Source organism: Anabrus simplex, chromosome 14, assembly GCF_040414725.1.
Source record: "Anabrus simplex isolate iqAnaSimp1 chromosome 14, ASM4041472v1, whole genome shotgun sequence".
Classification (NCBI taxonomy): domain Eukaryota; kingdom Metazoa; phylum Arthropoda; class Insecta; order Orthoptera; family Tettigoniidae; genus Anabrus; species Anabrus simplex.
Window position 1 is genome coordinate 101,108,608 of NC_090278.1, and position 16,168 is coordinate 101,124,775.

The 16,168-nt window shown below is 40.5% G+C and overlaps 2 protein-coding genes across 2 annotated transcripts in view; one reads left to right on the forward strand and one right to left on the reverse strand.

Annotated features, from left to right (window-relative positions):
• LOC136885639 (trichohyalin) overlaps window positions 1-5,867 on the forward strand; it is a 193,928-nt gene extending 188,061 nt beyond the window's left edge. Inside the window, exon 15 of the mRNA XM_068230311.1 lies at window positions 4,238-5,867. Within this exon, the coding sequence (XP_068086412.1) occupies window positions 4,238-4,315 (78 nt within the window). The 3' untranslated portion in view covers window positions 4,316-5,867. The remainder of the gene's footprint in view (window positions 1-4,237) is intronic.
• Window positions 5,868-6,011: 144 nt separating this feature from the next.
• Window positions 6,012-16,168, reverse strand: part of RhoL (Rho-like) — a 91,049-nt gene continuing 80,892 nt past the window's right edge. The window contains exon 5 of the mRNA XM_067158316.2: window positions 6,012-6,766. Coding sequence (XP_067014417.1) covers window positions 6,561-6,766 — 206 coding nt within the window. The 3' untranslated portion in view covers window positions 6,012-6,560. The remainder of the gene's footprint in view (window positions 6,767-16,168) is intronic.

Consider the following 16,168-nt stretch of genomic DNA (forward strand, 5'->3'; position numbering starts at 1 on the left):
GGCCAGTATCCAGTATTCGGGAGATAGTAGGTTCGAACCCCACTGTCGGCAGCCCTGAAAATGGTTTTCCGTGGTTTCCCATTTTCACACCAGGCAAATGCTGGGGCTGTACCTTAATTAAGGCCACGGCCGCTTCCTTCCCACTCCTAGCCCTTTCCTGTCCCATCGTCGCCGTAAGACCTATCTGTGTCGGTGCGACGTAAAGCAACTAGCAAAAAAAAGGTGTTAATTTATCGTGCTACCCCACAACTTGTCACAATATTTAACCTGTATTGAGGGAGGGGCTGATGACTTGCCTTTCCAGTCACTTCTTTTATAATGCTAGCACAGGCATTACGTATGTTTGAGATCTCTTCCAGAAAGAAACCTTTTGGAGTTTATATGCAGGTCTGAAGTGTAGTTCAGGAGAAATTAGTTCATGCCTTATCATTGCCATTTTGTTTTACACTACGTGTAGCCTTATTAGATTTGCAGAATACTGGCACAGCCATATATTGGAAATATCAAGTACTTTTTCAAAAAAGACAATCTGTTTATTAGAAACAATTACAAATCTTGTATAATACCGTCTTTTGGACATGTTAGATTAAACGTAATGTTACTAGCACACGGAATACTGTACACACAAGATGTACTTACATGTTCAAAATGTGCTATGTTTGGGCCTTCATTTAAATTCACATCTTTGTTTCTTCTCCAGCTGAAGAACTGATGAAGCCTAAATCATAATTGTTGTCTCGAAGCTGTAACTGGTGCAATGTTTAACTACTTACATTATTTTGGTCTGCACTATAGCCCAATGTTTTGCCTTCTTTCAGCTGCTTGCTGCTCCCCCATCTCAAACGTTCATGAACTCTTTTCTCTCGATATAAAAGGGGATTTCTCCCGACATCGGACAGTTCATGTTCTGATGGGTACTCGACTGCATCAAGATCTGCTTTCTCTTCTTTAGCATGTCTGTTATCCTTAGCGGCGAGGTGAGAGGTTGAGAGAGAGAAGTTTATATTCGTTTTCTTTCTGAATCTCTCTGCCTGCCACTTTCCTTGCCCCTCACTTTATGACATTTTATTATGGGATCGGACAAGAGAGTATGTGTTACGGTGACAATCCACATTGGTCTTAAAACATGTTTTGGAACTTCCATCAGTGTGGCTCAAGGAAATCATTACACTAGATATTGTGGCGATGTATTCAACCTAGCTGCCTGTTTCGAATTTGGCACTAAAATCCTGTCCTACTCCTATTCGCGACTTATTAATTTCTGCCTTCCTTTACTTTTAAAATTCTGGTTTAATCCTTTATGATATTATCTCCCTCCCCCTGTATGTTACTTCCTTCGCCATTCTCTCTTCTTCCCCACTCTTAAAAGGTTGAGGGAAAGCACAATGCTTTTTACCCTTTTGTATAAGATTAATCTTAAACCCAGAAAAGCTGACTATTTTCGAGCTTTATTCTACAATATCTTTGTTCTTTTAGCAGTTTGCACTGTTGGGCTGAGTGTGCTAAATTATGGGATGGGACATTGTATTTCATTTCAAACAGATTATAACGACTACTTGGTAGTATGACAGAATAGATCTAGTATAAAATACCACTAGACTGAGCCGAAATTGATCTCGCCAACTGGAGGTCAGGAAGCCATCTGTGCTATGAACAAAATTTATCTAAGTAAAATTGGTGAAATTTATGCCTCAACAAGCAAAGAAAACATTGCGATTGATAGCTACTGGACTGTCCCACCCGCATTATATTATACTGAAGTACAATTTGAATTCATATTAAATGGTGGGCTTCAGGGTTTGAAATACGTATTAAACTGAGCATTGGAATTAACAGTTGTAAAATTATTTAAAACTGTTTTATTTAATGTTTTACACAGCTTATATAAAGTTGGTATTTTAAATTTTAATATAAATTAACCTGCAGGACACTGCCGTAGGCGGTAGAGGTGGGATCCCTCGCTGAGTCTGAGGGAAAAACCGACCCTGGAGGGTAAACAGATAAAGAAGAATATAAATTAACAAAAATAAAGGTTACTTTCTTTCTAAACAGTGGAACAAATTTGTAAGAAATTGAAACAGTGTTTAGCAAATAAATTTGAGCATTCAGTGTACTGTACTAGCTATGTCGGCCACATAAGTGGTTCAGATAGATGGAAGAAAGCAATCGTATTCACAGCTGGAGTGCGTGCAGTTAAAAGCACTTTTGATGAAGACCCGTGCTGTGTTGCATTCAGTGTTTAAACTTCCTATTCCTGTGTTTAGCACGAGCTCCACTCCACTACTACGATAAAAATGTGTGATAAGAATTTACTATTCCTTTTCTCTTTGTTACAAGTAATGCACAAAATAAATAAGAAATAGAAAATCTTAAATATTTGTTGTAGGATGAATTTGTGGTGTGCATGAGGTTGGAAATTTTGGAATTTCTTCAAATTGAGCTGAATCCCAGGGAATCGCTGCACAGGAAAATGAAATGGCGTACGGCTTTTAATGCCGGGAGTGTCCGAGGACATGTTCAGCTCGCCAGGTGCAGGTCTTTCGATTTGACGCCTGTAGGCGACCTGCGTGTCATGACGAGGATTTAATGATGATGAAGAAGATGCATACACCCAGCCCCTGTGCCAGAGAAATTAACCAGTGATGGTTAAAATTCCCGACCCTGCCAGGAATCGAACCCGGGGCCCCTGTGACCAAAGGCCAGCACGCTAACTATTTAGCCATGGAGCCGGACACTGGACATGAAATGATAAAACATCCCAGGGAATCACCGGACAGGTGAAATGATAATACATCCCAGGGAATCACTGGACAGGTGAAATCATAATACATCCCAGGGAATCACTCGACAGGTGAAATGATAATACATCCCAGGGAATCACTGGACTGGTGAAATCATAATACATCCCAGGGAATCACTCGACAGGTGAAATGATAAAACATCCCAGGGAATCACTGGACAGGTGAAATGATAATACATCCCAGGGAATCACTGGACAGGTGAAATCATAATACATCCCAGGGAATCACTCGACAGGTGAAATGATAAAACATCCCAGGGAATCACTGGACAGGTGAAATGATAAAACATCCCAGGGAATCACTGAACAGGTGAAATCATAATACATCCCAGGGAATCACTGGACAGGTGAAATCATAATACATCCCAGGGAATCACTGGACAGGTGAAATCATAATACATCCCAGGGAATCACTCGACAGGTGAAATGATAAAACATCCCAGGGAATCACTGGACTGGTGAAATCATTATACATCCCAGGGAATCACTGGACAGGTGAAATGATAAAACATCCCAGGGAATCACTGGACAGGTGAAATCATAATACATCCCAGGGAATCACTGGACAGGTGAAATCATAATACATCCCAGGGAATCACTGAACAGGTGAAATGATAATACATCCCAGGGAATCACTGGACAGGTGAAATCGTAATACATCCCAGGGAATCACTGGACAGGTGAAATCATAATACATCCCAGGGCATCACTGGACAGGTGAAATCATAATACATCCCAGGGAATCACTGGACAGGTGAAATCATAATACATCCCAGGGAATCACTGAACAGGTGAAATCATAATACATCCCAGGGAATCACTGAACAGGTGAAATGATAATACATCCCAGGGAATCACTGGACAGGTGAAATCATAATACATCCCAGGGAATCACTGGACAGGTGAAATCTTAATACATCCCTCTTTTCAGACCAACTTTGCTTTACAGGAGCAAAAGCTGGGATCTTATTCATATGTTAAAAATAACAGATAAGAAAGTAGCGAGAATGATTGCTGGTACAAACATGTGGGAACAATGGCAGGAGGTTACTCGGAATGAGGATATAAAGGCTAAGTTAGGAATGAACGTGATGGTTAAAGCTGTACACATAAACCGGCCTCAGTGGTGGGGTCATATGAGGTGAATGGAGGAGGATAGGTTACCTAGAAGAATAATGGACTCTGTTATGGAGGGTAAGAGAAGTAGAGGGAGATCAAGAAGAGAATGGTTAGACTCAGTTTCCTACGATTTAAAAATAAGAGGTATAGAAGTAAATGAGGCCACAGAACTAGTTGCAGATAGAGGACACAGAGGCTTGCAGACTGAACACTGAAAGGTATGTCAGTAATGTATGTATGTTAATTGTGTAGTATTTGTGGATTGGACCAGTTTGTTTGTGCTCTTGTAGTTCAAGGTATTTTACTGTGTTGTTGTAGGCTTACCAGGACATGAAACGCAAAGAGAACTTCATTCAACAGTGCAGCTTACGGCATCAGAACAATAAGTATGTCTGAACTTGGTGGGATTTTTATTAGCTTTTCTTTTGAATGTTTTATTACAATTTTCAGATCAATTTTTATAGAACTTTTTATGAAATAGTTATGTTTACCTTTTGTATGTCATTATATTGTGAATAATATATTGATTGTTTTGCGTTTTTATGTTGTCGTAAATGATTTCTGGTTGCCAGAGAGGGATATTTTGGAGATGTTTTTAAAACGAATTGATCAGTGTTTCCCAAGACTATAACCAGTGAGTGAGAATGCTTGTAAATGAGTTTCTACTGGATTCCTGTTAGCGAACTCAGTAAATTGATATTACCAAACACAAGGTAAATGCGTATGTAGCTTAGTGCTTTCTCTCTGCATGTTCTATGCATCAATTAAACAACTCTTGGTGGATTGTTTTCTGTTTCGTGGATCGTGTTGGTGTAGACTTTTGTATTTGCTCTATAAAATCACTTTTTTAAATCTTTATTTTCATTGAAATTAATTTCTCTACCCGAAGTACAAAGGTACCCAAAAATAATTACTAGTCGGAATACTTTAATGATCCTAATTGCCATGAGCATGCAGCGACACGTGTTTTGGTTGCTCGGTATGTAGAACCTGAGAGTGTTGATGGGAGACTGAGCATCTCAGAAAGGAAAGAAATCGTGGTTCTTGCATGACGCCTGTTGCTTTTAAAATAGAAAGGGGCCAGCACACAGGATACTCGAGAGTACAAGGACTTGGAAGAAGGGGGGATCCAGGAGGGAGATGTGGCACGCTACACGACAAAGAATTTAGAACACCTGCAAAGAAAAGATCGTATAAACGTGATCCATAGATGACATGCGAATGAAACAAACAAATAATTCGCTTGGTGACTGCAATCTGATATGATTTAATGAACTGAAACATTTTGGCTGTGTTCATTTATCAAAACTGGAATATGAGATAGTATCAAGAGTAAACAGAGAATCATCCGAACTTCCATTTTTTGAGGGCCGGAAACCTGAATAACAGGATGTGCTCGATGATAATATGGAGTCACAGAGAGATTGGGTTTTGATCTGGTTACCACTCTCCCATACAATGTTGTTATTGCCCTTGCCAGAGACGTCGTGCATCAATGACGCAGTATTTCAGATGTTCTCAGACCAGTTTTAGCAGACATAAATTTGAGAATGTTTAGAAAGCTCATTAAGTAGACTTCGGAGATTCTTTCAAGGAAAATCAATGTTTGATACTGGAAACACTGTTTACTATATTCCATCAGCTCTGTCGTTTGCTGGGCTGCTTTTCTCTGTTCATAGCTTACTCATCTCATTGCTTCTCTTCCTTCTTGCAGACCATCCAGCTCCATGGCTAAGTGCTTGTATGTAGGACGCAACAATCCATATGTCAAACCACTTCTGGATCTTTTATTCTAGAGAGTCTACTAATTTGTCTTTTCTGGCTTTCTATATTTATTTATTTCTCATTAATGTGTGTTTGTAGGATTTTCAGCTGTCTTACTCCCCTGATTTGATTGTTCCTATACTGGAACACTGCCCTGTTTTGTGCCACTTAACATGTACTTTTATCACGTTGATACATAACTATATCTTCCAAACTCTTGACTACATCTTCCATATCCTTTCCAGATTCACTGCATCATCTACAAACTCCTGTTTCTCCTTGTTTATGGCACCCATCACTGTAATTAATAAAAGAGGGTAACACCAGATCAGGCTTCACAGATCTATTTTTTATTCCATCTCCTGCAAACAATACACTTACTGTTGTCACCATAAACTCACTTTTCATTCTGCTCCCGTATCATACTGCTATCGCAAGAATGAAAAGTAATGTGAAAGGGCACATAAGGAAGACCATCCGTAGCTCTTGGATCTGTGTATCCTAGCACAAGTCATATATAAGAAGGGAGGAACACTGTTGAAGCCTGCCCAGCCAATGAAGTCAGGAAGCAGAAGAACAGGGATTCATGAGGATATGTGCAAATTGTCCTTCCTCCTTGTATTTCTCACTCTTCTAATCTTAACCTGTTATTTACAGTTTGGTATGAACAGACAAAGAATTTTTAAGCTGGCATCATCACACATTAAAGAATGAATTTTGCCTCACAAGGAAACATAATTTACTGGATGGATTCATTTGTGTAGGTTACATTTGGTAGGAATTTGCAACTGTACAAGAGGTTTGAGCTCAAAGATGAAGTTTTAAAATTCTACATTAGAGCCAGGAGCACAAAGGCTATTTACACACAACACACACTCTACAGAACAAGACACGTTCTCTGGACTCGAGGCCTGGGCTTCTTCATGACAGTCCGTATGGCCTCTATAAACACTTCCTCTATGCCCTGCATGTTCTTAGCGGAGCACTCAACATAACGGGCGGCCTTGATCCTCTTCTTGAGCATTCTGCCATCTGCCTCGGTGAGAGCGTCCCCGTCCTCTTCTCGCAGGTCGATCTTGGTTGCTGAAAATAGCAATTTATGAATTACATATGTTAAATACACAAGCACAAAAGAACTGGACAAGTCCTTGTCTAAGGTAAGTAAGCAATGTACCTCGCTGCCTCAGAATGCATCGTGATTTCTGAAGGACAGGCACCATGTCACACCACCGTCCCGCCTCTGCTTCCTTTATTCGGGAGGTTTCTGTCAATTTGGACAACATTGCACCTTAAGCCGCATTTACACAGTGTCAGTTGTTGGCGAAAGTTGTCATGGCAGTAGATGGCTGAGTGCACAGCCTCTATAGTGTCGCATGAGGAGTGCCAGGAATTCATTGCTGAGACAGGTAAAGTTCATTTTATCAGTAATCTCAGAATGTGCCGCTTGATGTGCATATTTTACGTCAGTATCGTCTCCACGCTTTGGGGCCATAATTACACCAACAGCTTACAAATAATTTAAAAATCTAAGTATTTGAATTGTCAAGGCCATGCAGTTGACACAAGCAAACTGGCACAGCTACTGGCCTGTCACGTTCACACGACAATACTCAGCTCCGGGTAGGTGGAGGGGGAGGAGGGCGCAGCTCGGCACAGTTGGTTGTCCTCCATCTACTCCTGGACAATTGTGTTCACACGTAGCCAGTCAACTGTCTTCTGTCAATTATCTCATCAACTGGCATTGTGGAGACTTGGCATTAGAGCGTGTGATGGGATGTAAGGTAAGTCATGTCCCTCTGGGATTTTACACTTTGACAGAACAAAAGGGTGAAACTACATCAGCTGTGAGAGTTATTACCTTACCTCACAAATACTATAATTTATTAGCTTCATGGTTCATATTGATGGTTCAAGTACACAAGTATGAAGGATGAGTTCTTCACCTAATCAATACTTTATTTTACATAGTGTCAATATTATTTACATAAAAGGACAGCACCGGTTTCGACCTGTAAATAGGTCATCTTCAGCTGTTGAAGAACCTGCTTAATAGTGACTGTACAGAATAAATACTACTAAAATTAAAATTAAACAAGAATACCATTAAAATAAACATGAATGCCACTATTCTAAAAAATACTTAAGGTTAAGATATATACATATGGCACAGTTTTGGGGGTTAGAGGGCTTTTTCCCTGGTCCCATGATTTATACATATTTCAAAAATTATATTTGCCGAGGTTGGATACAATTCTAAGACTTGATCAAGAATCACTGACAATCTGGTGTCAAGTTCGAATATCTATGTTAATTGCCAATACTATGTCCAACAGTTTTATGAGATGATTCAAAGTGCATTGTTGGGCAGCAAATAGGCAGAGACGTCGTGTTTATAAGAAGAAGAGGTTTAGTAACCTCTCAGTCTATATCAATGCTGAAAAACATGCTAGTCTATATCAAACTTCCTTGTTGAGGTTTACGTTGCTGTGTGCGACATATTGAAATCAATGAAAGTGTGTTGTGGGTGCTCCCCTCTTCATACTTGCGTTCCGCAAGGTAAGTTTAAAAAATCTGAGAAAGAAGAAAAGGAAGATAGGTATTAGAACAACTGATAGTGTGCCTCTTAAATAGGTTGTGTACATTGTGTGTGTGCATGCGTGCGTGTGTGTGTGTGTCTCCTAGAGCATAGTTGGGAGAATGTTGCACACTGTTGCATGTACGTCTTGTGGCTGTCATAGCGTTAAGAAAGAGAGGTGGTGGGGAGGGGGAAGCAGCTTGTGGGTTAGGGTGCATCAAGAAAACAACGAAGATATCATCTACAAATCTGCACCAGAATGATATATTGTTAATTAGTGGTCTATGTAGATCTCAGCTAGTATTCCGGAAGCTGGTGAACCCATGGGAATGCCTTGTAGATAGTGTCATGGAATCTAAAGTAATTATTGTTTAGGGCAGATTCAAGTAAATTAATGAATTCATCTATTTCGAGGATGCTTAGATTACTGTGATTTTTTAAATTTGATTCTATTACTCTCATTGTTTTCCGTGTGGGTATGTTAGGGTACATGTTAATGATATCATATGATGCTAGGACGTGGTGTTGTTTGATTTTCAGCTCTTTGGTGATGTTACAGAAATCTGTTCTTGGCTAATAATGTGTAGTGTTTTTTGAGAAATGTTTGTATGAAGCATGATAATTTGTAAGTCGGGCTTGATCTATAATTGATGATCGGTCTCATGGGTACATTATCTTTGTGGATTTTAGGCCTATCCGGGAGATAGTAGGTTCGAATCCCACTATCGGCAGCCCTGAAAATGGTTTTCCGTGGTTTCCCATTTTCACACCAGGCAAATGCTGGGGCTGTACCTTAAGGCCACGGCCGCTTCCTTCCAACTCCTAGGCCTTTCCTATCCCATCGTCGCCATAAGACCTATCTGTGTCGGTGCGACGTAAAGCCTCTAGCGATTTTAGGCTAGTCTTTTGCAGTCGGCAGTTGAGGATTCATTATGGTCAGCTTTCTTGCTGGTTAAGGAGAAAGTGGGTGTTTTTCAGTGATATTTTTAGATTTCTTTGGATACTGACAGATGGATGTCTTCATTTGATTTGAAAGGTGTCATCTAGGAAACATTGTTTAGTTTTAGTGATGTATTCGTTTCTGTCGACGGTGACTGTGGTATTACCTTTGTCTGCCTTTGTTATTAATAGATTGTTATGCTTAATTTTGTCTTTGAGTTTCCTGAGTTGAGCGTTATCAGTTTTGCTTTTCTGGCTGTTGTTGTTGTTAATCTTGTTTATGTATCGCGATAATTATTTCTTCTTAACCTCGTGTCTGATCTCATCACGTAAATCATGGGGGACTTTATTTACGGCATTTTCACTTTCAGCGATGATGGTTGTGAGGTTATGGAAGGTTGATGTGTTTAGGTCCTTTGCTCAATTACCTTCTGTTTCATCAAAGTGCGTGATGAATGTCCTCCTGAAGTGACTCAACACCTGACCTATCTAGTGGCTACGCTTCATGTTATCTATCTTTCATTTTTCTTCTTTTCACATACTGATTTGCTAAGATGAACAATACATTTTCTTCATCCAAGTTTTTATTTAAATTATTGTCTAAATGTTGTTTCTGTGCCAAATAAATTCCTCCAGGACATCCCTTTGCTTGCATGAGATGCCTACTGGTAACGGAATTGTGCACATGGCCGAATATCTAGCAAGTTTTATTGCATGTGTACGTTCTGACCGCTATGCTATATTGTTTGTTGGGTTATGACAAATTTTGGTTTATGATAAAGAGAATAGCCGATTCTCAAAGCGTATGAATAATAACGAGTCTGCGGGCCTAACAGCTACCCACGAGCTTGTCGAGGACCAATAATGGTCAAATTTCCTATGTGCACCTTTGCCAACTCACCAGACGTCCACACGCTGTAAGTAGCCACTGCTTCAGTGACTGTTTTGTCAAAGCGCTGGTAAATTCTGCAGCAAATGGCAGGGCACAGACGTGATCTTCAAGAAAAACCCAGAGGAAAAATCACATTGAGACGGACGGAGTGACCTTGAGAGTTCAGTTTTCGTTTGAAGAGCTTCCAATCCAACAGTTAGGAAAAGTTAAGCACATGTACTGGAATGAAAATGTGGCTGTGGTCCATCGTGTTGGGAAATGATGGATATGTAGCAGTGTTCTGTGTGGAACACACAGACAAGTAAAGTAGGGTCTGAAACTACTATCTCTCAAATGACCACTTGCTTGGTACTGATGACATGACCTTGCATGCCTGCATTAACTCCAGCCACACAGTTTTCTGAGATATCTGCTTGCATGATAATGATTTAGGTTTGTGATGTCTCCGTGGTTGGTTCCGCGACCGGATATACGTCTAGATCTGCTACGTGGACCCAAGGTGAACACGTTTATCGGAGGTATTTCCAGGACTTTGTTCACCAATATCCGGCTGCGAGACTTATCTTCATGGATGGTTCAAAAATCGGAGATAATGTTGGTTGCTCTTTCGTCATCGATGATATGAATACGAAGATCTCGCTCCCGAATGTATGTAGCGTGTATACTGCAGAGCTTTACGCCATCTTAGAGGCTCTGCAGTTTGCACTGTGTGACGGAAGAAACCACTTTCTGTTGTGTACCGATTCGTTAAGCTCTCTGCAGTCTATTGAAACCTGTTTCTCGTAGCACCCACTGGTACAGCAGATACATGACCTTCTAGCCAGGTTATGGGATGCTGGCACCAGAATCACTCTCGCGTGGCTTCCAAGCCACGTTGGGATTGCGGGAAACGAAGAAGAAGCTGAAAAGGAAGCTGTACTTTTACCTCCAAGACCAGTCAATGTACCTGCTAAGGATATTTGTTCTCAGCTACGTCGAACCATCTTGGCGTCCTGGGAATCGGAGTGGCTAGATATCCGAACTCCCAACAAGCTGAGAGCAATTAAGAAGACAACTACCGTGTGGCGGTCCTCTTTTCCGACCTTCACGGAGAGAGGCCATAGTACTGTGCAGGCTGAGGATAGGTCATTTACGATCCACGCACTCTTGTCTCCTAGAAGGAAGACCCCCCAGTGTGTTCTTGTGGTGCCGACTTCACCGTGGCCCACATCCTTACAGAATGCGCCGATCTCTCTGGCCTAAGACGGAGCCTCGGCCTGCAGGAAACACTCGAATGCATACTAGCCGATGACGCGACTACTGCTGATCTCGTCATCCGCTTTATGTGCGACAGTGGACTTATCAAGGGTATATAAATTACAAGTGTACTGTTACTCAGGGAACGTACGTTCCCTTTTGATACGTTAGTAATCCTTTCAGCCTAATTCTATAATTGTTTTTTGTTTTATTTTGTACTGCGTTTCCAAATAACTTTATTGAATAAATAATTTTGTTTTATATTTTAAAATTCTCTTCCACTTATTTGTTCAGAGAGGATGATTACCTCGTTGTACTTCCTCTTAAAACAAAAATCACCACCACCACCACCACCGAGAAGTGTGGCTCGCTGCGACTTCTTTATTGAATGAAGACTAATGGCCTCATTTAGCGATCATCAGTGTCGTGTTGTGTTGTTCAATATTTTAGTGAAACTGAAAATACAGTGCCCTATGCTATCACGTGCAGTGAAATTTAGATGGTCACTTTCTGGGTGAACTAACAAAACCCATAAAATAATACAGTATTTCATTCAAACAGTTTTGTACATTCTTCCTACAGATAAATGATTCTGGCCAAAAATAGTAAAAATATCCTCTCTTACTGAAAATTTCAATACATGATTTTCTGATTTTTATTTAATTGTTATTATTAAAAATTATTTTAAATGGTTTATAAGAAAACAACTGTATGTTTGTCCAACCCTTGTCGCATCCGATATCAAGCGAGTTTTTATGACTGGATGCCCTTTGTGACATCACCCTCATGTGAAGTAGGAAGGGCTGGCACGCTCACTCTACATGAACGCTGTGGAGAGGTTTGTAAACCACCATCTCTCCTCCCTTGCCATCGAGACCAGGTGGGTGTACAGTATACCATGTGATAGCTAATATAACATTGTGTCACTTCCCAAGGCAAACAGGAAAGTGGAAAGTAAGTGTTGTTAACCCTAGAACTGCCAAACGTCGCGCTTGCGACTCAATAGTGTGTCACTACAATGCCAACGTCGCATGCGCGACGCATAGTACATGCATTCGCTTAACCAGCCATAACATCATTTATCGTTCACTTACGCTATTTTAATAAGTAAGACATTAAAGAGGAAGCTTCAAGTCTTTCATCACATTCCTTACTAGCTGGAAATGACTCAGTCAAGGTCAGGGTAGGTATAAATTCAGCTACTCTTTTCTCATCTTCCTGCCATCTAATTTGCTATAAAACTTCGCGCTCGCTCGCTGTGCCTGTGAGTTTCTGTGAATATCTTTCGTTATCTTTAAACAGATTGAGTTTATTCTTAAATTATTTCTTTTGAAGTATAAACTTTTATCCTGGATGATGAGCTACGTGATTCAAGTGATATTCACAAAGTTCTTGAAGATGAGTGGGATGCTTCCTCTTCCAGCGATATATTTTCTTTAGCTGATGATTCTTCTGAGAGGGGAGAAGAATACATTCCAGAATCTGAAGTTGAAAGTGATTTCGATGAAGAGAGCAGGCCTGCCGACGTTTCGTTGGATGATACTGTTTCCGTAACACCAAAGTGTTCGTAAGGGATCCTGGCATTTTGATCTGTCCGCCCCGAAGCAGTCCAGCTATTATGTATTTCTACTTGTTCTTTACGGATTTGATTTGGAAGCTCTTGGTGAAAGAAAGTAATGATTATGCGGAAAGAAAAACCTAAAAAGAATTCTGGGGAAATGTAGGCCTTTTCTTGTATGCGAACATGGTTTGATGTAACTGTCTCCGAAATGAAAAAGTAAATTGCCATTCTAATAAATATGGGGTGCACCGTGAATGCTATCATAAATTGCAGCATTTCTGGAGGCCTATGAGGCATGGCAGGAATAGAAAACTCTCCGAGAATGACCCCCAGCAGTGCTCGGTGGCTGACGGAACTGTGTGCAGCTCGGAAATTATAATTCCCTTGCGATTATATGTTTTTACATTTGAGAACTTAATATTTTTTTAAACTAGAAGAAATTTTGCGTTTTGTATATAGTGTTTTTTTTTTAATGTGTGGTTTTTTATTACTAATGGTGAACTTGAAAATATGAAAAACACTTTTTTTTTTTTAGTTTTCCAAATTTTTGATCGCCTGATACCAGATATGCAAGTAAATGATCTAATACTTATATAAGCATCTTAAATAAAGATTTCTGAGTAATATGGTGTGCTGCATGCCTAACTTTTCTGTACTAAATGTGCATAAATTTGTTAAAAACATAAATGTATAATACATGCAAAAATGGCCTGGCATTTAAGAAAAACACTCGGCACTCCTAGGGTTAAACAGCACTGTGATGCGCTTCTTGCTTTAAGCCCAAATTAAGAGTAGAAAATGTAAAAGAATCATCATCAGTTTAGAGTTCAAGTTTCCTCATTACTGTTGCTGAGCCTCTTCTCCTCTCCTCTGTTCTGTTCTTCATGACATTATTCTTTCCCCAGCTACAATGTCAGTCTTGACCATAACCAAAGTGCGCTCAGGGTGTTCTCATCAGCTCCACCCCCTTTTTGTGTCTGAGTGTAGTGAACCTCAGAAACTTCGTCTCTCATGCCTGCAGTCTTGTCAAGTCTCAAGGTCAAGATTGGTATGAAGTAGCAGCTGAATGGTGCTAATTTTGCTTTCTTTGAAATCTTAACATCACCTGTTGCATCCTTGTTGTTGAGGTAGATTCAACTGATCTTCAGGTTCATCTCTGAAACATGGCCTTCCACCTGTCAAGTCTTGCCTGCAGCTGTTTCTCATACAACAACAGCAAAGACAACTGCATTGAGTTTGCTAGATGTTCCGTAATGCACCTCATCCTATCGTCCACAACCGAGATAAACAGCAGTGGGGACACTACATCTGGACACAAGAAATGGTAAGTACCCCTCTCCAACTCGTGCACAACTGGTACAGTCCTTGTACAACATCTGGACTTCCCTTAAGGATCTTCTCTCTTGCAACACTTGTGTGGTTTTTCAATATCCAGGAGTAAAAGGATCAAGTCCTTGCCTTTCTATAGCTGACTCGTTACTTCTGAAGCCATACTGCTGTTCTTCAAACTGTGGTTCTATGATGGTTTGCAGCTTTCACTCTATGATCTCGAGAATTTCCAGCCCATGTGATAGTAGAGATATCTCTCTATTCCCTTTCTTGAACAGAGGAATGATAAACACACTTGTTCCAGTCTGTAGTTACCTTGCTGTCCTTTGACACTGCATTAAGTACTGCTTTGATCATAACTGCATTCACTTCATCTCCTCCTGGCTGTTTTTCTTCAGGCGTAAATCGTAATGCTGCTTTAGGTTCTGCCCAAGTGATAGGAGGCTCCTCCGAGCCGCTTTCCACATCCAGCTCTAGGTTTCACTTTTTTCTCTGAAGTGCTTCTTCAGCACCTCTCTGATATCACATTCCCTTCTGACTATATTCCCATTTTCATCTTCAAGTGCCTCTATCGTATTCTTCGGTTTCTTTTTGCCTTTGACCATGCTGTATAGCAACGTCATATAACCTGCATCCAGTTTTTGTGCAAAAATCTCCCAAGTCTTTCAGAACTCTCCTTTTGACCTTCAGCTCTTCATCTCAATATACCTGTTCAAGGTCTTTGATCGTTGTCTCATCCTTTAGGTATTCCGATTTTATTTTCTGGCGTCTGTCTTTTTCTTTCTGTGATACATTCCTTTCTTTATGGCTGCTCTCACTCTTCCATTCCACAATGATGTTTCCTTCTCCCTCATTTCATTGCTTCCGGTACCAAAATGTTCTTCAGTCTGGCCCATTCTACATCTGCGGTCTTCACTTCTGTCATGATAGTCAGCTGGTTGGTATTTTTGGTATGTGCAAGTCTGGTGGTCACTGTTAAGGCTCTTCCTTCATCTGATGACATTACAGTCTTATGTTGTCCATCCCAACTGTACCTTGTGACTAACTCTTTTCTTGAACCACATGTTTTTCACAACCAAGCCTTTTCTCATGCAGAAGAAGACCTTCCTTCCGCCATACCCATATGTGTCCCAATCTGCTCACTCAGGTTTCTTATGATGATGGTTCTGTCTTCATGCATGGCCTTTTCCAGATCATCCAGGTATTAGGTTTATCATCCTGGTTGCACCTGGTCTGTTGTGCACTCACCTGTATCTGAGTTAGATTTTCCCTTGCAAGATGCAAAGTTGCCTTTTAAAATCTTTCACTGAATACAGGATGTAAGTGACCCCTTCCAGGGCTTTTGCTACGATGAATCCAACTCCATTCCTCATCTCTCTTTTGTTACCCTGCTAGTGTAGGGAATACAGATTCCTCAATTTCTTCACCTCTTGCCTTTCCATGTGTTCCCACCGAACCCCATGATTGCTCTTCTTCGCACTTCGCTGTAAGGCCAGGGATATTGATCATAGTCTTCTCCAAAACTGGTGCATGGTAGCACGTCCCTCTCTAACATCAAGCCGTAAACCATTGTAACTTGTATATCTGCTAATGCTGGTGTCTGAGCTGATCTTGCATGTCAAGGCTCTTATGTGAATTGAAAGTGATTTAAAAAAAAACACATTTATTGACTTGTTTGCTGTAATGAAGGTTTCTTTTCTGCTGGGGTTAACTCCCTTAGCCTTTAGCAGTTCTCTGCCACACCTGCAGGGTACTAGCTTTCTGATGAATATGCTGACATGTATGATGAGATGGACAGAGATGGTTAAAAGCATGCTAATCCAAACTTTTTCTAAGTAGTACTAGATGAATTTGCTTTACTGCCCCTCCCTCCCTTCTCATACTGCGATTAAAATCCTGTTGAATTCACATGGCCTCACGTGAAACATTATGTGAAATTATATAATACGGACT